The sequence below is a fragment of the Arvicanthis niloticus genome, chromosome 9 (genome assembly GCF_011762505.2).
Source record: "Arvicanthis niloticus isolate mArvNil1 chromosome 9, mArvNil1.pat.X, whole genome shotgun sequence".
In the NCBI taxonomy this organism is placed as follows: Eukaryota; Metazoa; Chordata; class Mammalia; order Rodentia; family Muridae; genus Arvicanthis; species Arvicanthis niloticus.
This window is the reverse complement of record NC_047666.1, coordinates 54,129,948-54,153,702: the sequence shown is the minus strand read 5'-3', so window position 1 is coordinate 54,153,702 and position 23,755 is coordinate 54,129,948. Positions and strand designations below refer to the sequence as shown.

General features: G+C 38.2%; 1 protein-coding gene and 2 long non-coding RNA genes across 7 annotated transcripts in view; 1 reads left to right on the top strand and 2 right to left on the bottom strand.

Moving 5' to 3' along the window:
- The window catches only part of Tmcc1 (transmembrane and coiled-coil domain family 1), a 176,091-nt gene that overhangs the window by 76,116 nt on the left and 76,220 nt on the right, over positions 1–23,755 (top strand). The window contains exon 1 of one of the 5 annotated variants that reach the window (XM_076940332.1): positions 8,260–8,447. The exons of the other annotated variants lie outside the window; for them this stretch is intronic. Within the exon in view, the coding sequence (XP_076796447.1) occupies positions 8,409–8,447 (39 nt within the window). The 5' untranslated portion in view covers positions 8,260–8,408. Of the gene's footprint in view, positions 1–8,259; positions 8,448–23,755 lie in introns of those variants that run through there. 5 annotated transcript variants of the gene reach the window in all.
- Positions 5,970–8,242, bottom strand: LOC143443507 (uncharacterized). The gene is made up of 2 exons (XR_013112573.1): positions 7,980–8,242; positions 5,970–6,605 (listed from the first exon to the last, which is right to left on the bottom strand). It is a non-coding gene; the product is annotated as an uncharacterized LOC143443507 (long non-coding RNA).
- On the bottom strand, positions 13,702–22,941 carry LOC143443508 (uncharacterized). The gene is made up of 3 exons (XR_013112574.1): positions 22,627–22,941; positions 18,307–18,397; positions 13,702–16,918 (listed from the first exon to the last, which is right to left on the bottom strand). It is a non-coding gene; the product is annotated as an uncharacterized LOC143443508 (long non-coding RNA).

The window sequence follows — 23,755 nt, the reverse complement described above, 5'->3', positions numbered from 1 at the left end:
AGTAATGTTTCTTTTTCCCTCCCCTTCTATTCTAGGGGGTTTGCTATATTGCCCAAATTTGCCTCAAATTTCTGGGTTCACCTTCTTCATATACCTTATCATTCCTTTGCTGGGATTTGGGAATTTGTAGAGATAGACAACTCTCCCAATCTTTGTGCTCTGGCTTTTTGCATAGAAGTGTTTTTTCCAGAAAACAGCCTGGAGCCTCTCAATTTTTTTTTTTATTTCTTGCTTTTTACTTTTTTATTTAAAACTGTAGCTTTAACGTGCTAGTTTGCCATTTTTCACTGGCTTCAAAACCCTTATGTCCTTTCTGAATGGGTTAAGTCAGCTAACAAAAAAAAAAAAAAAAAAAATAGTTGGTCCTTTGTGTAGTAAGCCAGATGTTAGTCATGGTCCACACTGATTTGGATCACCCTGGTATTGTGCTGTAGAAGGAAATACATATTTTGCGTACCCTTCACAGAGTAAGAAGAGTATACAGGTATATGTAGTGTAGTGCAGCATGATTTTACATCACTTTGGAGCTCCCCTCCCCCAGAGAAGAGGAAACCCAAAGGGCTTATTGAGCTGATGTGTTTTTATGCCAGGTTTTAGGAGTATAAAGAGGTGGAGACCTTGAGTTGGATAAAGACTGTGATGTAATGGTACAAAACTGGAACACCCTTAGCAAGTCCTGCTTGTTTAGATTCTCCTCTTTGCTTCATCTACAGTGATGAAATATTGTTTTCCTTCAAGCATAGCGAGGGCACTCTAATATGGGGTATTATGACCTACACAGACAGTATCATATGCTGGGATAGAGTACTCCGAATCCCCATCTAAGGGGTTTCCTCTGCTGTCTGCTGTGCTGTGTGGAAGGGCATGTTGTAAATAGGCATGCCAAATGTCAGAGGTTTTCCTGGTCTTTTTATTTGACAACCTAATTACTTTTACAGTGTTCTAGATGTTGGAGTTCAGTTGGTCTCTAAAGTTCTAGTGACTTTACAGGCTGAATATTTTAAACTCCAGATCTCTAGATAACAGTTGACCCATGGCTTCCTGGTATCCCATCTTAAAGATGCCACTCTCCCTAATGTATATTAAACATCAATATTGACAAAGAACTTCTTTCTCTTTACATATTTATTGTAGTTTAGGTTAGTATAGCTGTAATAAAACACCATGACCAAGAAGCTTGGAAAGAAAAGGGTTTATTTGGTTTATGCTTCCACATTACTGTTCATCATCAAAGGAAGTCAGGACAGGAACACAAAACAATACAGAAGCTGATTCAAGGCCATGGAGGAATGCTGTTTACTGGCTTGTTCCCAGTGGCGTGCTCAGCCTAATTTTTTTATAGAACCTAGGACCACTTTCCCAGGGGTGGCCCAACCGACAATATGCTGGGCCTTCCCCCGTCAACTACGGATTAAGAAAATGCCTTACAGACATGCCTACACCCCAGTTTCATGAAGGCATTTTCTCAATTGAGGCTCCCTCCTCTTCAGTGACTAGCTTGTGTCAAGTTGACATAAAACTAATAAGCATAATATTTCTAAGAAATTATAGAAGAATTGTTATGGCCTAGGTAAGCTATTTTATCTCCCCCCTCCCCAACTGTGAAGTTTATACCTACAAACAGAAAATGAAATCTATAAACTATTGATAATGCAACTCTAGAATTTATACTGTTCTTTTTTGGTGGAATAAAAGAATAAAATAGTAATTATCACATATCTTCTTTAAGAATTTCCCAGCACTCCACAAGTATCTGTTTGTTGTCCAGGATTCACATGGCACTGTCCAGTTGAGACATGGAGAATATGAGGCATTCCTTCAAAGTTTAATCATTTAATTTTTTAAATTTTGTTTTAAATGTATGAGTACCTTACCTTCATGTGCACCATATGCATGCCTGGTGCCTATAGAAGTCAGAAGAAGGCATCAGATCCACTGAAAATGAAGTTCCAAATGGTTATGAGCCACTGTGTAGATGCTGGGAACTGAACTCAAGTCCTCTGCAAGAGAAGCCAGTGCTTTTTTTTTTTTTTTTTTTTTTTTGGTTTTTCAAGACAGGGTTTCTCTGTGTAGCCCTGGCTATCCTGGAACTCACTCTGTAGACCAGGCTGGCCTCGAACTCAGAAATCCGCCTGCCTCTGCCTCCCAAGTGCTGGGATTAAAGGCATGCGCCACCACAGCCCGGCTTGCAGCCAGTGCTCTTAACCACATCACTCCAACCCACAAAGTTTTTAAAATTTAAAATTTTTAATTTGTATGAGAGGCATCCTTAATGCATGAGAAACCAAGTAACAGTAGAAAGTCAAGTAGCTCATATATAGTATGAGACTATCTGCACTTGAATCAGTTTTCCAGACATCTCTGTGAGTTGGGAATTTTAATTGACAAAAGTTATCCATTTTATCATATACAGTGGTGTTTTGATTTATGTGTGCATGTACACATATTATGGAATAGATGAAATAAGCTTATTAACATGGATATTACCACAGCTACATTTTTATAGAAAGAACACTTAAAATTTTGTTTTACAGAAAAATAATTATTGTTACTAATTTTAGGTGCCATATTTTATTGTATAACAGATCTCTTATCTAACTAAAATTTTTTATATTGTGGCCGACATTTCCCCAGTTAATTCAGCATTCTGAATTTTTTTCAAAAAGGAGTTTCAAACCAGTTAGGAGGCCGAGGCAAGAAGGTAAAGAGGTCCAGGACAGCCTGATCTACATTAGAAGAACCAGGGGATGGGAGGATTGGAGAACATACAATATGATATAAGCTGGGTTAGAAAGCCAAACCAACAAATTTGTGACTACAGATTAAAATTATATTTTTGTAAGTACATTTGTACACAAATTCATAATAAAGGATGTGGATTACAATGATTATAACAGCTAAGTACTCAAAAATTAATTGCAGATTTAAAAAATAAAAACTCCCAGTGGAAAATTATCAAATTACTATAATATTCTAATTGGTTTATGAATGAGTTTATCTTATTCTTTATATACTGTTTGTCTAAATTTTGTGGAGTTTTACTTACTTATTGGTTCTTTTGGGTGTTTTGAGATAGGTCATCACTCTATAGCAAAGGTTGTCTTCTAACTCTCTAGGTAAACCAGGCAAGTCTTGAAGAGGCAGTGATCCTCCTGCCTCAACCTGTTGAATTTTGTGCCCCACCAAGCCTGACATTTTCTAAATTTTATCAACAACATGTTTTATTAGAAAATATTAAACCATAAACAGCCATTTATAAATGGGAAATAAGTGACAAAAATAATAAATTAATTCTTAAAATGAAAAAGAACACGTAGAATTTAAATAGAAAAATCATGGAGTTTGCAGGTAAGGCTGATGGATAAGAAAAAAAGCTACAGTGTTTTAGAAATTTTAGAGTTTGTTTTTTTATGTAAATATTATTGTATGTGGTGCGTGTGTACTGTGTACATGTACACACTTACACCAGTGTCTCATGAAACTACTCTCTGCTGCTGCTTCTTTGTTTCCTTTCATTTATTCACTGCAGGTATCTCTATATAGTCTTGGCTGTCCTGGAGCTTCCTATTTAGACCATGATGGTCTCAAACTCCAAGAGATTCGCCTGTCCCTGCCTCCTAAGTGATGGGATTAAGGCGTGTGCTACTATGCTCAGCATCAAACATTGCTTTTATTTAAAAAAAAAAAAAAAAAAAAAAAAAAAAAAAGCCAACTGTTTCAGTGTATCTTAAAGAACATGTATAGATCACTAATATAAAAACTTGACCTGCTAAGTGTGGCTGCTCCTTAACTCAGCTGCTATTAGGGACTCGGGTTGGTTGGTTGGTTGGTTGGTTGGTTGGTTGGTTGGTTGTTGGTTGGTCAGTCAGTTGGTTGGTCGGTTGGGTTTTGGGTTTTGGGTTTTGGTGGTTTTGTTAGTTTTTTTGTTTGGGGGGGAAGCTATGAACATAATTTAACTTCTTATAGCTTAATGAATTGTGCTTCTTCCAGGGCTGTTCAAAACTGACAGTTGCTTGGCCTTTTACAAATTACAGAAGTTAATTTGCTTCAGGGACCTTATTTGTTACCTATTAGTAGGTTATCACAGCAAATTTGTTTTTACATAGCAAAATTCAGTATCACTTCAGAGCTTGGATTTCATAAGGAACCCTACAACTGGTAACATTATTGATGAAGAATTCTAGATATCAATTTCATTTCTTGCTTGAAAGCCAGATAATAATCATATTTCTTTTAGAACAGTTTTTAGAAATTAGTTTACATATGTGTGCAAATTTTAAATTAGTAAATTTTATTAGCATTTATATTCCCATTCTAAGATACTTGACAACCATTTCATACCTCTGTGTCTTTTCTTGTGCCCCACCTCCCCTTCTCCTTTTGAGCAGGGTCTCACATAGCCCAGGCTAGTCTTGAACTTGAACTTTTGACCCTCCTACTTCAGCCCCCCTCCCCCCCCCAGCCCTAGTGCTGGGATCACAGACCTATGCAAAACAGGCTGTCTCATTAACTACTTTTGCTCTTCATTCATTTACAAAATTCTTACAATAACTTGAAGAATCAAACTTTCAGACTTTATATCCCAAAATTCATCACACTCTATACTTCCTATCCCTAATAGCACTGTTGTGTACCATTAAACCCTCCATTTCCATCCCAGACTGTACCCTACTTAGTAAAGAGTGTGCTTCATCCCAGTCCTAAATGTATGGTATCCGTAAGTCCTTGCTCTGAAATGATGTGTATTGCATAATGAAGTCTTACATTGAATAATTATATTCTTACAACTTGATTGATTGATTGATTGATTTGATTGATTGATTGATTGATAGTTGGCACTGCAGTTCTACTAGATTTTCACAAAAGGCTGGTTAAAATCCACAGTGGGGTTGGAAGAATACAATTTATTTCACATAACTCTAAGACAGGACACCAAAGTGATGAAGTAGCCATAGCTTAAGTACTTTAGGTGTGTCTGGCTTTTGATAAATTCAGCTGTAACTTAGAATGTGGAAATTCAAGTTCTCAAACTGTTCCTGAGCTTGCTGGGGAGACCAGATTAGCCTTAAACTCACCAGGATCTGTGTGCTCCTGCTTCCCCAAATTCTGGGATTAAAGGCATATGCTATGCCCATCTAGTTTTTTGTTTCATTTTGATATACATTTATACATGAATAGAAAAACATCTAAAGCTACATGTTGCCTTTTTAAAAGTGTGGTATTTAAGTATGATGCAAAAGGAATAATTTTTTTCTACAAAGTAATAAAAATCTACAAGTGTTTTTAGCCAAACTGACAATCTACACAAAAACTATTGCCAGCTTTAGAAGTAGATTATTTGTAAGGGGAAAATATTGAGAGTTGGGCAAAAATTTCAAAGACAAGCAGAAAACAAAATTGCTAAATGACTGATCTTTACTCATGACTAGACTGTAATCTAGTTATGGAGTCTGTGTTTTTCCAGGTCTCTGAACCATTTGGAATGTATTTACATACTGTGATGGTCATTAACATAGTTCATATGTGTTGCTCCAGGAACTGAGTGTATAACCTTTTTAACTAGTTCACAAAGGGCATATGACTCTTATGATCCTATGGAGGACTCTTGTCTTTTTCCACAGAAATATTTTAAGTGTTGCCGTTTTGTTTTTTTTTTTTCACAAACTACAAAAACAAGGGCATTGTTATTTGAGTACTAGAATAAGAGAGTGATTGATTGATTATAAAGCTATGGTCTTTTGTGTAAGTTATGATTCTTTCTTGCTGTTATTTTGTTACCTTTGTTATTGTCTATTCATCACAAAAAAAAAAAAAAAAAAAAAAAAACCCAACAACAAAAACTTTCCATTCTTCAGAACAAGCCAGATTGGAGATTGTAATTTTTTTCCCTAATGGCTCAGGTAGTTAAGTCTTCATTTTTTAAACTAAGGACTCAGTTTCACATTCATTCATAATGATATTTTAATTAGTTGTGTCAAAACAATTAGACTTTATTTTACTAGACAAACAAATGAGTTTCCACAAGAAAGGCAGTCAAGTTTGAGCTCTTTAACCATAAGTCTTCTTATATTCTGGGACATTAAGCATTTATATTCCTTGCAGTTCAATTAAGATTCTTATTCTCTCCCTTTTTATTTACCCAGTGCTGGGTGCTCTAACACTGAACTAAATCTCCAGCCTCCTTCCCTCCTCAGTTCATGTAATGTGTACTGTCTGTTGTCTTTTGACATTTTTTTTTACCTGCTTCCATTTCTATTTTTGAATAGAAAGACTCTTAAAACTGTAATATGGGCTTGGTTTTAGATTACCATGTTTCTTGACACACATGTTCGTGTTCTCTCTCTGTCTCTCTCTTCTCTCTCTCTCTCTCTCTCTCTCTCTCTCTCTCTCTCTCTCTCTTTCTCACACACACACACACACACACACACACACACACACACACACAAAACCTCTTTTCAAGGTGACTATTTTTTCCTTTGTGGCAGGGTCTCACTGTAAAGTCCAAATTGAGTGTAGCTCATGATCCTCTCGGTTTCTTCTCCTGAGTGTGCTGGGATTTTAAGTGTGGGTCACCAAGTTCTGCTCCAGAGACTCTATTTCATTTTCTGTGAGAAGAAAAGGCAATTACTGCAGAAGTTCACTGTAAGCCAACTAACTTTGCACTTGAAATTATTTTAATCCAGTGTTCCTCAACCCTGTTAATGCTGCACCCCTTTAATACAAATTTCTCATATTGTGACTCCCCAAACATGATTTTTTCACTACTACTTTAGAATAACTATAGTTTTGCTGCTGTTGTAAATCATCATGTAATAAATATGTGATATGCAAGATTCTTGCTATGTGACCCCGTGAAAGGGTTGCACAACCCGCAAAGGGGTCATGACCCACAGGTTGAAAACTACTGTTTTAATCTGTTGGTTTCAGTATCAGGTTATATTTGCATACTCTGCATCATAAATATGGGCCATTTCGTACTTTTAGTCATAGTTGCTCTAAGTTATTACTTTCAAGCTTTGAAAGTTTTATGTTTTAAAGCAGGGCAAACCTTTTCTGTTTATGGCTTTTAAGAGGCAAGATTTATATTTTTGGAGTCTGCCTTGGTTTAAATTTGGTGTAACTTGTCAGTGATTCTAAAGATACTGTATCTCTGTAGAATGAGATAAGAGCATCTTGCATTCTATTTGTAATTGGAAGCCAGTGCAGGGGACTGGAGTGATTAAGAATAGCTTTGCAAGAAACTTTATTTTGTTTTCAAATTAGTTTTTCCACTTTTCTTGACTGAAGAATATAATAACATAAAATAATCATATTGAGGTTTTAGAGAGGGTTTCTGGTTTATCGAAAAAAGTCCTTACTCTAGCACAAACTTGAAAGGGATGTTTTGAGAAGTCAGTGGGACAGTAGATGTGAATTCTGATTGTACATCTGGAGTTTACACTTACAAAAGCTACAAACCTAGTACAGGTCCTAATCCTGCTCACAGAAATAGAGAGCATTGTAGGCACAAAGCTGGTGGATACCAACAAGTTCTGTCCTCTTTTGGAAGAGGAGGCTGTCTCATTTTGCGGAAGAGTGGCCAGCGATCTTTGTATCTCCCCTGAAGTTGTCACTTTCTGTTTCCCTTTATCTAAATCGATGCACTCTAAGCCAATCTATTTGGTTTGTGTGCCAGTTTTTAAAAATAGTTTGTTCCAACAAGAGAGGCATTCACCTCTGGAGGCCGCCTTAGCCTTTAACTTGAGCCCAGAGTTGTAGTCACCATCCAAGTATGCTCTGCACCTGACATTCCTGCCCACTGGAGCCTCTCGGTGAATAAGGGGAAAGGCTCGGCCAATTATACTAGACAAAGCCGCACAGCTGCGAGTCAGCTGGGAGGAGTTTCCGTTTGAAGCTGGAGCTGGTGGCGGCTGGCGCTCCCACCTCCTTCTCTCCCCCCCACCCCCCTCCCCCCATCCCCTTCTATTCTCAGGGATTACCTGGGTGGAGGCCGGGGCCCTGACTTCTGAACAGGACAGCAAATGCTGCCATACCGGCAGGTGCCACCCACCTCCAGCCTCGACCTCAAGAGCAAAGACCTCGGCTCAGGTGGTACCCGGCACCCTGCCTGAAGGTTGGTGGGAGGGGAAGGGGTGGTCCTTACGGCTGGACCCTCCAGCTGACACAGGAAGTGCGGGGAGAGCCTGGCACTAGGCTGGGATCCGCCCCGCCTGCCGCTCCTAGGCTGTGCTGTCTCCGCAGAACAATGAAGTGCTTCCAAGTTTGCTGAGACTCCTGGGGAATCCATCGAACTCTTGTCAGCCTTCAAATGTGCCGCCAGTGACTTCCCCCAAGAAGCTGTGTTTTAATAAAAGAAGAAAAAGACACCCTTGCTGGGTAGATCGCTTTGTTAGGAGATCCTCACGACCATGGTCCAGCGCTTTAGCCTCAGGCGGCAGCTCTCCAAGGTGGGTCAGCTTTCTGGTGTATCTTACCGGGAATTCTGACTGGCTTCCGAAGGGCTTCCTTTCTTGATAGGACTTTTATTTCAAGCCTGCCTTCCTCTAGTGCTAAGGAAGGTCTGGGGAGGAAACGCTGCCTTTTGTTCTTTGATCTGATGGACACAAAGCTGAAGGCTGCCCGCACTGCCAGCCCCAGGCTGTGTGCCCCTAAAACTGCAGCTGTCATCTTCAAATCTGGACCAACTTGTCATATGTACCCCTGATAGAGTTTCCGGAGAGTGTGGGTAGGAAATAATTGTAGGTCAGATGTACATATTTAATTAGCAAAATAATAGCTTGTAGACCAACAGAAGAAAGCCTGCCTGTGAAATCAGGGCTTTCATACAAATTTCACTACCCCCCCCCCAAAATAAAACACAAAACAGTTGAAGCCAAGACCCACAGGAAAATCTTAAGATGACGGGTTATGTAGAGACTTAGATACCTTCTGAAATGTATAGGAAGCCCTACAGAGTTGGTGGAGCAGCTCTTTAGAGAGTTCTAACTAAAAAGTCAGTTTAATGAGAACAGTTTCAAATATAAAATAAAAAAGTACCCCTTTAAGAAAAGATAGTAGTTTTTCTCAGTGGGCTCTTATGGGTACAGGCCTGGATGTAGTTTTAGCTCTATCCTTGGTTAATGCAGACGCTGTGTGGAAAGAAGAGGTAAGAGGTGAACTTTATTTCAGAAACCATTGTGTTCTTCACAGGCTTTATTTTAAAGACATGGCAGTTGGTGGCTAAACTGTGCCACAGTTCATTTCCTGTAGACAGAAGTGTAAACAGACAGTCCATCTGTAGACATTCTTAACTTTTTTGACTGTTAATAAGAATTATTAAATTTTGCAATGTGTTGGGGTCCTAAGAGGAAACCTTAGCTGCTCACAAGTGACACTGGTGTAACTGAAGCAGAAGGAGCACCATGCTTGCCTCCATCCTCAGGCTATGTGATAGCTTATTATGATCTCAGCCTGACAGGGACTTTAGGAATATTGAAATGTATTTCCCATCCTGTGTTTAGGATGTGTGGAGGCACAGAAGGCCCACAATTATCCTAAACAGTGTGAAGAAAAATCCTGTGTTTATCCTTCAGTATTCATTAGTGATGTATTTTCAAAGAGGTAGTACATGTAATAAGCAGATGCTGTCGGGATTTTTGTGACACTGCTGCACAGGAAAGTCTTAACAGCTAAGAGCCAAGCAATAATCACTTAACTAGAACATACATAACTGTATTCTGGATATTTTGCTGCTGATGCTTGTCTCCAGGTTATTATTTTTAACTTTAACTACTCCTCAGTGATTATTGTATGTTACTGTGACTCACTTACACAGGGGCACTTAGGGATAGGAGCACAGTCTACATATAATCAATGAAGGATGAGTGCACAGTCTACTATAGAGAATCAGGGAAGAGATAGGAGTATAATCTACGTAGGGAGAATCAGGGTGAGAAGAGCAGTTCCTTCCACTCACCTTAACTGTTTTCAGTTCCTATTATAGATGGTTGTGGGAAACCTTAGAGAATCTGTGCCCTTGATTTAGTATGAATTCATTGATGAATACTACTGTTTGTAAGGCACTTGAGCATGAGGAGGAGCCTGAATAGAATGTCACAGAATTTCTCCTAGACTCACTGGGATGTAAAGACCTAACTGCCTCTGCTCTACCATACAAGTAGATATTCTAGTAAAAAAAAAAAAAAAAAAAAAAAAGAATCCTGTACAAGAATATAATTTTCATAATATCTCAGTGTTTTAATAGGAACTTGTGTTAGAAACTTTGTGGAAGGAATTATTTGTAAAGGTTTGTGGTGGTTTTAACCTCCTTGTCTATTGATCCTAAAATCATTCACCATGTGATTCCTGTAGACTAGTTGTTGTTCACAGGTGGCTAAGAAAAAAAGAAGGGACATATTAAGGTTCAGGAGGAGTAATGCTCTTCCCTCTTAGCATACCTTTCATTTCTAGCATTTGGAAGGCAGATACGGGCAGATCTCTGGGAGTTCAAGGCCTGCCTATTCTAGGTAGCTAGTTTTAGACCAAACAGGACTACATGGTGTCAAAACAAACAAAAAGTCGTTACTCCTGAGAAAGGTAGGTTTACCTGATCTCTTTGAGTAGATCCCAGCTTTTGCTATTTCAGATTATTCCTTGCTAGTTTTTACCCCTAGTGTTACTTCAGATATTCACTAAGGAAAACTTTCTTTCTGCTCAACATCTCCTAGATGAGCCAAAATGATCTAGCACCTTCCAGTGTGGGAATTTCACTTAATTCTCCTATTGATTCTTAAGTTGATTGATGTTTCCAGTAATGTGCCTTTTTAATTCTACTTTTGTATAATTATTCTCAGCATTCAAAAAATAAAAAAATTTTAAATGAGATTTTGCTTCAAACCATATCTTTTTTGGGGGGAGGGGGACGGTTCAAGATAGGGTTTCTCTGTGTAGCCCTGGCTGTCCTGGAACTCTCTGTAGACCAGGCTGGCCTCGAACTCAGAAATCCGTCTGCCTCTGCCTCCCGAGTGCTGGGATTAAAGGCATGTGCCACCACTGCCCGGCAAACCATATCTTTTTATGGAGCTCTCAACCCTACATCCAAAGGTAGCATGTTTTTGTTTTTTAATTCTTCCTGTTTATCTAAACATCTAAGTTTTTTTTAGCTTTATTGCATGAAAGAAAAACAAATAAGGCAATGATTGTTGTCAACTGTAACTTTCAGATACACTCTGAGTAGACTCTACGTAGTTCAGATCTCATATTTTCATTCAAGGCATTTAACCTCAGAGAACCCCTTCTTCCCTTCCTCCTTTCCTGTCTTTCTGGTAGTCCATTCTGGAATTGAGATTACAGGTGTGCGTCATCCTGCTGAGCACTCAGTACCTCAACACACCTTCAACCATGATGATTTCTTTTTCTGTCATACCAGATTTCCTTTCCATTCCATCTGAGAGCTTTCCTTTTGTATGTTTAACTTTTTCATACGATAGAAACCCAGAAAATATGTGCAGTTATGTCTTAAATTTGCCCATAAAGGGAACACTAAGGATTGGTGCCAAAGTCTTTCCCAGTTTTGTTGTTGAAATGCTGAGAACAACCTAGGTGTATAAAGCAACTAACAATATTTTAGTCCACAAGGGCCCTTTCCACATTTCATAGTGTCCTGTTTTTGCTATCAATTTGATGTCAGCAAAATAAACTTTGGAATTATAGCTATTCTCTAAAAAATACAGATCATTGATAATAACTTGGATTTTCAGTAAAAACTTTTTCTCTTCAGAAGTCATTTAATGAATTTATTGATTTTTTTTTGTTGTTGTTGTATGTTATATAGTGGCATAATGACTTCCCTGTTCTTTCTGTAAATATATTCTCATCAGTAAAAATAAAAGGGATCTTTTATTTCTATACTGAATAGATTAATTAAAGTCATTTACAAGTATTCTTTATAAAGGGCTGGGGAGGTAGCTCAGTGACTAAGATCATTTGCTCTGCAAGCATAAAAACTTGAACTAGAATTCCCAGCTCTTACATTAAAAACCCAGGAACAACTAGGTGTTTCTGTAATCCCAGCACTGAAGCAAAGAGACAGATCGTGAAAGCTCACTTGTCTTTCATTATAACCAGAATTGTGAGCCTCAGGTTGACTAGGAGACCCTGTCTGAAAGGACATAAAATAAAGAGTGATTAGAAGATAATCTAGCATTCTCTCTTCTGGCCTCCAGATAGACATGTGTACCCACACACTCATATGCATGTAATACACACACACACACACACACACACACACACACACAGGGTGGGGCTAAATCACATTATGTTTATTTTACTACAATTAAAAATTTTATGTGTGGTTGAGCGGTGGTGGTACATGCCTTTAATCCCTGTGCTCAGGAGGCAGAGGCAGGCAGATTTCTGTGAGTCGCAGGACAGTCTGCTCTACATAGTTCTAGGACAGCCAAGGCTACACAAAGAAACTGTGTCTTAACAAAAAAGAAAAAGAAAAAAATTGTGTATTATGGAGGCAAGGTATATATGTGAAGGTCATAAGACAAACCATGGAAGTCAGTTCTCTCCTCCACCATGTGTGTGGGTCCCAAGGTTCAAACTCATGATTGTTTTTAGACTTGACAACAAGTATCCTTACCTGCTGGCTGACCTCACTAGCCCTTACAATTTAAAAAGAAATGTATTAAACCTGCCTTTTCAGTGAAAAATACCGTGGATACAGCAAATGATACAGTATTATGTGATTATAACTTCAAATATCTAGGTTGGGAGTCAGTACTGGGTGAGTGCTTTCAAGCAGGAAACATGCAGCATCTCTTTGTGTTCCTTTCATTTAAATTGTCCTTGTCACTCTATACACTGCTGAACTTCTTAGTTGGAAATGAAATACTTTGCATTTGTATTTTACTAGAAGGTAAATGTTGCATTTTCCTGATAATCATTGACCTGTGTTTTAGGAGGCATAAATCAGATAGTGCCATGACTGGTTGTTGTACACATATCAACATGCATTCTGGAACTTGAACTCATCAGGTATAATATATAAAGTACTTCTGATGTATTACAAAACCCAAATAGGAATACTAATGGCATTCTGATGCAGGAAATGAGATAAGATAAATTCTGAACATACACCTGTGTCAGGTAGAGAATGGTTCTCATAGGCAAATACATTGAGCAGTAAGATATACTAAAGTAGAAATTTAATTTAAACATATGTGTGGTGTTGCCTTGAAGTGATTTGGTAGTGGAGATAACAGCTTAAAAGTTTAAAACAATAATAAATTCTTGACCATGTAAAGGAAATGCTCCCTAAGAAGGTTGGTAAGTATCCTCAGAGGTGTGCCAGTTTTTGTTAGTTAAGTTGGGTATTAATTTCTTGGGAGAGGTGGATGTATTAAATGACTAGGTTGGAACTGGAATGTGTGTACCTAAGCATTAGTTTTAAAGATCAGTGAAAACTCTTAAAGGACTATATTAATTTAAGTACTAAGAGTGGTGGTAGTGTGAGTGTAAGTATGTGCAGACATATCTGTCTGTATTTGCATGTATGTGCTCACGAATGAAATCAGCTCTCCCCTTCCAGTTTGTCCATCCTGGGGATAGAACTCAGTCCGTCAGGCTTAGCAGCAAGCTCATTTAGCCACTGAGACATCACCCTATCTCTGATGGAGTTTTATATTCAGAATTTATACTGGCGTTTGAGAAAGATGTGCTCCTTTTTTTTTCCATTTTCTTTCCTTTTGTATACTTATAAACTATAAGCTTTATTTGAATTGGTAGCAGTGCTGTCCTCTTAGTAGAGGACCTGAGAGACTTGGGTTTGAGGATGTCTTGCAGATTTAGAATAAAATTCCAGATTCATTCAATGAAAACTGTCACCAGTGATTTTAATTTTACATAAAGATAATGGTTGAGGTTTGATGTTCTTGATGTCCTCCTAGCCCCAAGGTGGGCACAGATGAAAGCTCCTCTTTGTGCACAACACAGAAATCTGCAGTAGAGAATCACAAACTCAAAAAAAAAAAAGAGTGAGGACTCTTTCAATAGATTAACTGCAGTATTCTGAAAGCAGGTGCTATGAACTGAAGAAAAAGGTAGCCACACATTTTAACTGTTATATCTGAGCACAGGAGCTGCATGTGTGATGCATTCTGATTTTGTTCTTAATTATTTTGGTATACATACATAAGAACATGAAGAATTCTTCTCTTAAGCTAAATACTCTGGACTTGGCTAGGACTTCATTTCTCTTACACACAAGGATCTACAAAAGATATTACTGCAAAATATGCTGAATAAGAATAAAACCATGTGGATAACATTGACTTTGTATAGCACAGAAAATCTCTACTAAACTTCAGACTGTTCCATTCTGTGTTCTGTATGAAGTAGGTCTCTTTCTTTTCCTTGCTAAAAATAGGACATTTGCAAAAACAAGACTCTGAAATACAAAGGTAGTATAGACAATAGAAAGTATCCTATAGCTTCCTCTTTCACTTAATAGTAGTTGTTGTAATGTTCTTTGTCACTGTAATTAAGTAAACGAGGGTTGACTTTCAGTGCTGGGAGGGCTGCAATTGGGACTGAGAGTTGCTCTGGCAGATTGTGCCATTGCTTAAATAGTTTTGCACTACTTTTTTCTGGTTAATTTTTGTATCTTAGCATAGTTCTCCTCACTACAGTTTGCTTCATCTTAATGCCAAACTGCTTTTTCTAATGAGAAGTCTCCTTTGTGATACTTAAGAGTTTGCTACACTTTTCTAGTTTTCTTTTTTTTTTTTCTGCTCTTTCTTCTTTCCCCTTCCTCCCTTCTGTTCATTCTTTAAATATTCATGTGAATTTCCTCTGTTTCAGAGATTGGTTTTTTATTTTGTCCCTGTACTTCCCATGGCATTAATCATTGCAACAATGTGTTGTTCACATATGGAAGATGTCTAAATCAGTGTCTCCAGTGGAGAACTTTCTTCTGAACTAAGCTTTATTTTTTATTTTATTATTTATTAACTCACTTAGCATATATTAATTGAAAATTGTACCATCTGTACAAGGTATAAAACCATAAGTCACTGTTCTCAGGTAGGTTGAAGTGACTAATCAAAGGAGATTACAGATGGTGATAAATGCTACAAGACCCTAGATCAGGATAATAAAAGATTAATGCTAGAGAGAAGATGTGAGCACAAAGACCAGGTTTTCTGTTCAGGGGAGAAGACATAATGAAAGTGGGACAACTCTTTTACTCAAAGCTGAGGAGAAACTGCTTAATGTAAATAAGCCCTAGCCAGAGCACTTGATAGAGAGGAAAGGATCCATATGAGGTATAGATTTGGGGGCAATTATAGGGAGTTTGATTCATTTTAAAATTTAGTAGGGTGATGTGTCTCAGTGATTGTATATGTATATGTCCCCTGTGTTCAGTTCCTCTTACCAAGACATAGTTACAGGCATGCATGCATACATACACACACACACACACACCCAGGAAGTCCTTAAAAGTTTAAATAGAGAATAACATGGGATTTATACTTTTAAAAGATCACTCTGACCACCGTGTGGAGTCCACAGGAGATAACGATCTTTGCAGTAGAGGCACAATGAAGATATGGGGTCTTGTGAGAAACTCGGTGGATTGAATGTGAGAAATGAAGGGATGCGCCAATTACTTGCTTGACATTTGTTCCAGGATATTTCCTACTGAACTCATTTTTCTCTCCCCTTTTCTTCCTGTACCTACCTTCCCAGGTATTTGACTGCTTTAATTTGGGTCTGCAGTCAGTTTTGCTCCCTCCTCCACCAAGTTATATTTCCTAGACTGGTCTAAAGTAACCACCAAAGGTGCATGCTAAGACTTGGCTACCAGCTGTGGGCCTTTTGGGTGGTAGTAGATCTTTAAATACTGTAGCCAGTCTGAGGACTTGAGATCATAGGGACACACCCTTGAAGGAGATAGTAAAATTCTAGTCTCTCCCTCAGTCAGTTTTATTGTGTCATATGCTCATGTCATGATATGCTTCATCACCACAACCATGGACTAAAACCTCTGAAACTGTGACAGATATGCTTTTGTAAGTTGATTATCTCAAGCACTTGTGACAATGACAGAAAGCTAAGCACGAGCCTGTGTATCACCTGCTGTGTGTGCCCTGTTGCTCAAGATAGACACTATTGTCTTCTGTTTCTTCTCCCCCACATACCCTGTACCCCAGCAGAGATGTCATCAGTTCTACTTCCTGAATACTTCCCCTAATAGCACATTTCTAGGTGGCCATGCATCTGTCCCAGTGTCCTTCTAACTAGCTGGTCTCCTAGCTCCTATGTCTTTTCCTGTATCTGTTGAGAATGATTCATTCAGAAAGATTTAATTATTACACTTCTGTCTGAAATTCTGACTGAGCCTGAGGATCACATTGAAAGTCCTAGCATGATCTAGAAAGGTTCTTAGACCTAATCCCATGTACCTCTTCAGCTTTGTCTTTCAGCCTTCCAGTCCATGTTTCTATCAGCGACACAGAGGTCCTGTTTACTTGACAATGAGTCCTGCTCTAGCTGCTCTGTGCTTGCCTACTTTTCCTAGCCCTCTCCACTCACTCCCTTGCTGACCACTCTCTACCCTGCATCCACTAACAAACAAGCAAACCTACAGAGATTCTGGTTTTCCTCTGGGCTCATTTAATCATTTTGACCAACTTGCCTTTGGTGAATTCCTCTGCTCCCTCTAAGAAATATCTCACTGTTTTGATTCACCTTTGTTTTCCACTGAATGAGTGCTTCTTGAGGCAGGGACAACTTCCAGCTTCTTCTTCTTTTTTTTTTTTTTTTTTTTTTTTTTTTTTTTCTCTCTCTCTAACATATTTTTGTTGATTATTTGAGGATTTCACATGATGTACCCAATCAGACTCAGCTTCTTAATTTATATGTTGAAGGTGATCTACAAGAAGAAAGGGAGTGTATTAGCCAAGCATAGTGACACATGTGTAATTCTAAAACTCTGGAGACTATCCCATCAAGAGAACCAGGAAGCTCAAGACCACTCTAATCTACGTGGCAAGTTTCAGGCCAGCCAGAGCTACATAGAGGGACTATCTTTAAAAACCAAAGCAACACTTATAACAAAAAGGGAAAGTGGTTCATGGACTGAACATGCATTGCATGATATTTTTATAGAAAACTATAGAGTGCATAGATTGCTTGACTAAACTGATTAACTAATGAAAGAGACTTTTAAGTGTCTGGACATGGCCACTGCATTGTCTTGGTTATCACAGAAGCTAAGGAACTATTCAGCACATTGTCCTCCTTCTCCTTAGGAAGCCCTGCCTGTGCACATGGCATCTTTGTGGTGCCTGGATGGCAGCTGAAAGGAGACAAACCTCTTCTCTTCCTTGTGTCAATTTGATAGTGTTGAGCTTATTGGCGAGATGGGGGGTTGCTTTTTCAATATCACTTTGTACACTGAGTTTGAGGTATGCATTTTTTCTCTCCCTTTTTTTTTTTATTTTTTATTTTTTTGTTGTTGTTGTTTTGGTTTTTCGAGACAGTGTTTCTCTGAATAGCCCTGGCTGTCCTGGAACTCACTGTGTAGACCAGGCTGGCCTCGAACTCAGAAATCCGCCTGCCTCTGCCTCCCAAGTGCTGGGATTAAAGGCGTGCACCACCACTGCCCAGCTCCATTTTTGTTTAACTTAGTTTAAGTATATAGAACATTTACATGGTTCTGAAATTAATTCTACAGAATAGCATATTCAGTAGTCTAGTTGCTTTCCTTATCCCTATATGTCTCCTCTCAGTAACTTTATTTTTTTCCTGGTCTTGATTTCCATTTTTTTTTTCTTGATTCCATTTTCTATCTTGATTTCTATTTGACTCCTTGTCCCTCAACTCTCCTGGAACTCCCACCTCTGCCAATAGGTTTCCTTTAAAAGTTGTAGATTTTAATATACTTGTTTCTTACGATTTTATCTATTTTGAGGTCTCATGACCCTTTTTCTTTTTTAAAACTGGGTGGGTTTTTTTTTTCATTGTGAAGTGGTATAGACTTGTTTTCAGACTTTTATTTTCATAAGTACAGCTGCAGTTAGCTCACTTATTTAATCTTTTCTTTTTAACATTTTTATTCATTCAGTCATTTTTGTTGTTGTTTGACATAGGTCTTCTTACATAGCTTTGGCTAACCTAGAATTTGATATAAAAACAGGCTGGTCTCAAACTATTTGGTATGCATCTTTCTTCATACTGAGGTCACCAAAGATATATACTCTTACTATTTTATATTATGTGTATGTGTCTCTGGACTATGTGCACATGAAGTACAAGTACCTGCTGAGGCCAGAGACTGGATCTGCCTGGAGCTGGAGTTATAATCTGTTGTGGGTCACCATCTGGGTGCTGGGAACAAAATTCAGGTCATCTGGAAGAGCAGCAAAGGTTCTTAATCACTGAGCCAGCTGGCTAGCTTATTTTTTTTTTCTCTTTTCATACTCTTTGCTAGTTTGTCTTTGGATTACCTGCTGAGAGTAATTTTGCTAAGTTCTGTGACACTTCTGTCAAAGGAGGGCATATTATTTTTTATCCCATCAGCTATTTCTGAGGAGGGCAGTTTGTGGCTTTTAATTTTTGTCAACCTTATGTGCCAGAAACAGTGTTTCACTGTGATTTTAATCTATTTCATTTCATTGTGAGCATTGCTGAATATCTTTTCATGTGTTGAAAGATAGTTCTATTTTTGTTTAGCTGTTTGAATCTCCTTAGCCTTATGCATCTTTTTATTTATATAGAAATTTTTTATAGTAATTTATATAGTATAGTAATCTCTCTTTTAAAGAAGTAACCTTTTTTACATTGAATTTTCTTTCTTCTGTGTTCTCCACACTGAGTAATTCTTCTGTATTTGTCTTAGGTGTCATTCTTACATTGTTACCATTGCCACAGCCTCATTTAGGTTAGGTCAGAATCACTTTTGGGTTTTGTTTTGTTTAGATTTGTTTATTTTATGTATATGAGTACACTGTAGCTGTCTTAAGACACACCAGAAGAGGGCACTGGACCCCATTATAGATGGTTGTGAGCCACCATGTGGTTGCTGGGAATTGAACTCAGGACCTCTGGAAGATTAGTCAGTGTTCTTAACCACTGAGCTATCTCTCCAGCTCATCAGCATCACTTTTTATAGAACAGTTATACTAGCTTTTTAACTAGATCCCCATTTCCAATTTTGCCTTTACCAAATCTGTTTTGTTCAAACATCACATAAGTCTTTCTAAATTCTGTCTTTCATAGTTGTTCTTTGTTTGTGTGCCTCCAGTGTTCTCTGTACACAGAATGAAATTCCTGTTTCCTTACTTACTGCCCATGCCCTCTATAACTTGAATTAGTTAATCTAGCTTTGTTGCCTTGGCTCTTATCTGTGAGGTTAGCGCATGCTGTTTACTGTGTTTTCGGTTCTCTGGATTTTTTCACCTTGTTTTTCCACTTACAGTTTGTTTCGTTTTGTTTCAGCCCAGATCACTTGATTCTTTTCTCCCCTTTCAGGTCCAGTGCAGTCACTTAACTAAAATGTTACCAGTTAACTAGTAGCATCAGATGCTGTCCTTCCCTTACACCCTTCCTCTCCTACTAGCATTTTGGCTAGGGCCATACTGATTTCTGACAGCATTTTGGCTGTGAACCGTAAGAGCTGAGGCACTATTCAAAAGGTGGCCATCAAGGATCCAGAGGTGCTAAGGTGGGTTTTTGTGGTGGTGGTTTTGTTTTATTGGTGTTATTGTTAGTTTGGTGGGTGTGGGTGTGTGGGGGGGTGTGACTGTCTTAGAACTTGTTCTGGAGACCAGGCTGGCCTCAAACTCAGAAACCTGAGATCTACCTGCCTCTGCCTCCCAAATGCTGGAATTAAAGACATGGAGCAGCAGCACCCTGTGGTTTTGGGTTTTTTATTGATTGGTTAGTATCTGATTTTTAAAATTTTTGTGTGTATGAACATTTGGTCTGCATTTATGTCTGTACCACATTCGAGCCTGGTGGCCTAAAAAGGATTTTAGACTGCTGGGATTGTAGTTGTAGATGGTTGTGAGCTGCCATCTGGGTGCTGGAAATTAAACCTGGGTACTCTTTAAGAACAACCAGTGCTCTTAACTATTAAGCCACCTCTCCAGCCCTATTTTATTTTATTTGTGGAGATAGGGTCTCTCTGTGTATCCCATCTACCTGAAAACATGAGAGTATTCTGCATCAGTATCTTTGAGTGCTAGGATTCTAGGCATCTATCATCATGCCTGGCACATGTTTGTTTGGTTTTTTTAATAGTGTGTGTTAATTCTACATAATGATGAATTTCATTATTACATTTTCAGACTTGTGAAGAATACACTTTGATCATATTCCCTTCTTCTGTTACTTTTTCCTATCCTTCCTCCCCACCTCCATTAGTCCTCTTTTTTGTTTTTTTTTTTTTTTCAGAGTCTACCTTCTACTTTGATGTCTTTTTCTTTTTCCCATATTCTGTAGTTGAGAGAATGCATATAATTAGTTGTATTTCTGAATCTAGCTGGCTTCATTTCACTTAATGTAATGATCCTGGAAGTCATCTGTTTACCCACAAATGTCATGATTTTGTTCTTTCTCACAAAAAATAATCCATTTTATATATACCACATTTTCTTTATCTGTTAGAACCTAAACTAATTCTATATCTTAGCTTCTGGGAACTGTACTGTAGTGGGTGTTCAGAAGTCTCTGTATATACTGGTTTGGATTCCTTTGGCTGTGTACCCAGTAATGCAAGAGCTGGGTCATGTAAGTCTGTTTTATATCTGATTTCTGTTCCATGCATTGATTTACATTCCTACCAACAATATAAAAAATACCACATCTCTCCAGTCCTTCACAGCACTTGTTGGTTTTTGTTTTCTTGTAGTAGCCATTCTGACTAAAAGATAATGTGAAATCTTAGTTTTGATTTGTATGCTCCTGATGACTAAAGATGTTGAACTTTCCCCCAGTTATTTGTCATATGTTTTCCTAACTGACTTGATTAATTACCTGTGGATAATGCTAGTAATGTTTCTGTTGTTTCCATCACTTTAATTTGTATTAAAATAATGATCATGACTGTTTAGGGGACCAGACAATTTGGGTTTTAGCCTAACTTTACTTAGTCTTTTCTTCAGGTGGACAAATGTCTTTTGCAAAGTCCATACAGGATCCAAGAACCCACATCATAACGTGTTTCTTATGGTGTGACATTTCATGGATGAAAATTTAGAATTGAAATCTGTACTGCAGGAAGATTTTGATAGTGTTTCAAGTATTATACCATCCGACCTCTTATGTAAATATATCTAAGCTTGAGATTTTTGCTTTTTTATTTAATTGCATCAGAGAAGTCATTACAGAATCCCTTGGAATTTCAAATAACTGTCCTAAAAAGGTTAGTGTTTCTGTGATAAAAACATGACCATAACCAAAACATCTTGGGGAAGAAATTTTACTGCTCATCATGAAAGGAAGCCAGGACAGGAACTCAAGCAGGGCAGGAACCTGGAGGCAGGAGCTGATGCAGACTCCATGGAGAGGTGCTGCTCACTGGCTTGCTTTTCATGGCTTGCTTAGCCTGAGCTGGCTTTCTTAAAGAACCCAGAACCACCAGCCCAAGGATGCCCCCCCCCCCCCCATCAATCACTAATTAAGAAAATATCTTATAGACTTGCCTACAGTCCAATCTCATGGAGGCATTTTCTTATTAAGGTTTTCTTCTTTCAGATGGCTTTAGTTTATGTCAAGTTAACATAAAATACACAGCCTTAGAAGATCTGTTTGCTTACCAAGGATAATGTGGGTTCCCCTTTAATGACACACAGGAAATAGAAGTTCCATTTTGGCTAAATATGATGGCTCACACCTGTAATCTCAACCTTTGGGAATCTGAGGCAGGAGGATTACCATGAGTTCTAAGCCAGTTGAGATACAGAGTGAGACCATGTCAAATAAACAAACAAACAAACTGGGAAATGAACAAAAAAAATACATTTTTTGCCAAAAATGCATTGTGTGGAAGGCTATTTGCATTTATAACACACATGACCAGTAGCGGCCTAGAGTTGTGACACAGAACAGTTACTGCTTCATTGGTGAAGAACAGCAGAATTATGTTAATTGCTTTTCACCCAAGGACACTTGTGACTAATAAGAAAGAACATTTACAAAGTTTTTTTTTGGGGGGGGGGGTTGCTTGTTTTGTTTGTTCGTTTGTTTGTTTGTTTGAAGCTATAGACTAAACTCAGGACCTTGTCTCACTAGGCAAACACTCTTAACATTTAAATCTGCAACCCGTGCCTTCCTCAAAAGTAATTTGTTGTTATTATTATCATTTAATAATCATCATCATTTAAAAAAATATTTTTGAAGTAAAATGATAAATGAAAACTTAGTTATTCTTGATTAACTTTTGTTACCTTGACTGAGTAAAGCACACAAATTTCTGTTGTCTGCAGATGTCAGCGTGTGAACATGGGCAATGAAATTGAGAACCTGTTGCTTTAGGTGAGCAAACTGGACAGAGAAGAGAGGAGCTGACTCCATTACTGCAGTGCATTACTGAGCTTTCTCCTGGCCCAATGTGTGCAGTGTGTTCAAGACCCTTACCTTCTCTCTTGCTGAGTTTGTCAGTTTGTAGGTTCCAAGTAAATGCAGTCTTCCAGTCCTGCTGACAGACTTTCATCTTCATACTTTCTGTACCTGTTAGAAAAGAATTCAAGAGAAAAACAGAGATGGGAAGACCTTAAAGCTTACATAATTCAACCCTTTGTTAATAAACCCAGCTACTGGGAATGCAAGAAGAGAAAAGCTTTACACAAAATAAATAGCCAGGTTACAGCCTACTCTTATTTTCTCTTATAGGATATATCAATTCCATTTGGAACTGTAGTATACAGTCTTAACACAGACCCATGTTTTTCTCTAAAGTTAGTTCTCAAATTGTGTTTGAGACAGATAAAGAGTAAATGGTGTAAGTTTCTCAGGGCAGAGGACAATAAGAAAGGGAAACAGCAAACTGAATCAGTGGAATTTACAATGAATGAAAACAAATACCCAGATCTAGTTGCTTAAGTCATCTCTTATTAGACATTTCTCACCAAACTTGTTTATTAAAAACTCATGGACCTATTAAAGTCCTTATGCCTAAGTGAATGGACAGATAAAACTGATTGTCAGGGCCTGGAGAGATGGCTCAGTGGCTAAAAGCACTCTTCCAGAGGTCCTGAGTTCAATTCCCAGCAACCACATGGTGGCTCACAACCATCTGTAATGGGATCCAATGCCTTCTTCCGGTGTGTCTGAAGACCACAGCAGTGTACTTAAATAAAACAAATAAATAAATGTTTTTTTCAAAAGGAAGAAAACATATTAAGCCTACATGACAAAGGAGAACTATACAATATATAAAATAAAGGGAAATAGATTTAAAAAAAAAAACTGATTGTCAGGGCTAGAGAACATGGTTCAGTGGTTAAGAAAACTTGCTGCTTTTACAGAGGACACAGGTTCCATTTCTAGCACCTACATTGGGCAGCTCACAACCTCCTGTAACAGAGGGATATGATTGTTCTGTGATGGTCTCTAAAGATACCTGTACACACAGGAAGCACACACACACACACACACACACATAAAATAAATAAATCTGTAAGAAAAAAAATTTAGACACCACCTCTCCCCAGACTTTGATTGTAGGCTCAGCAGTTAAAAATGCTTGCTGTGTAACCCAGGCCTT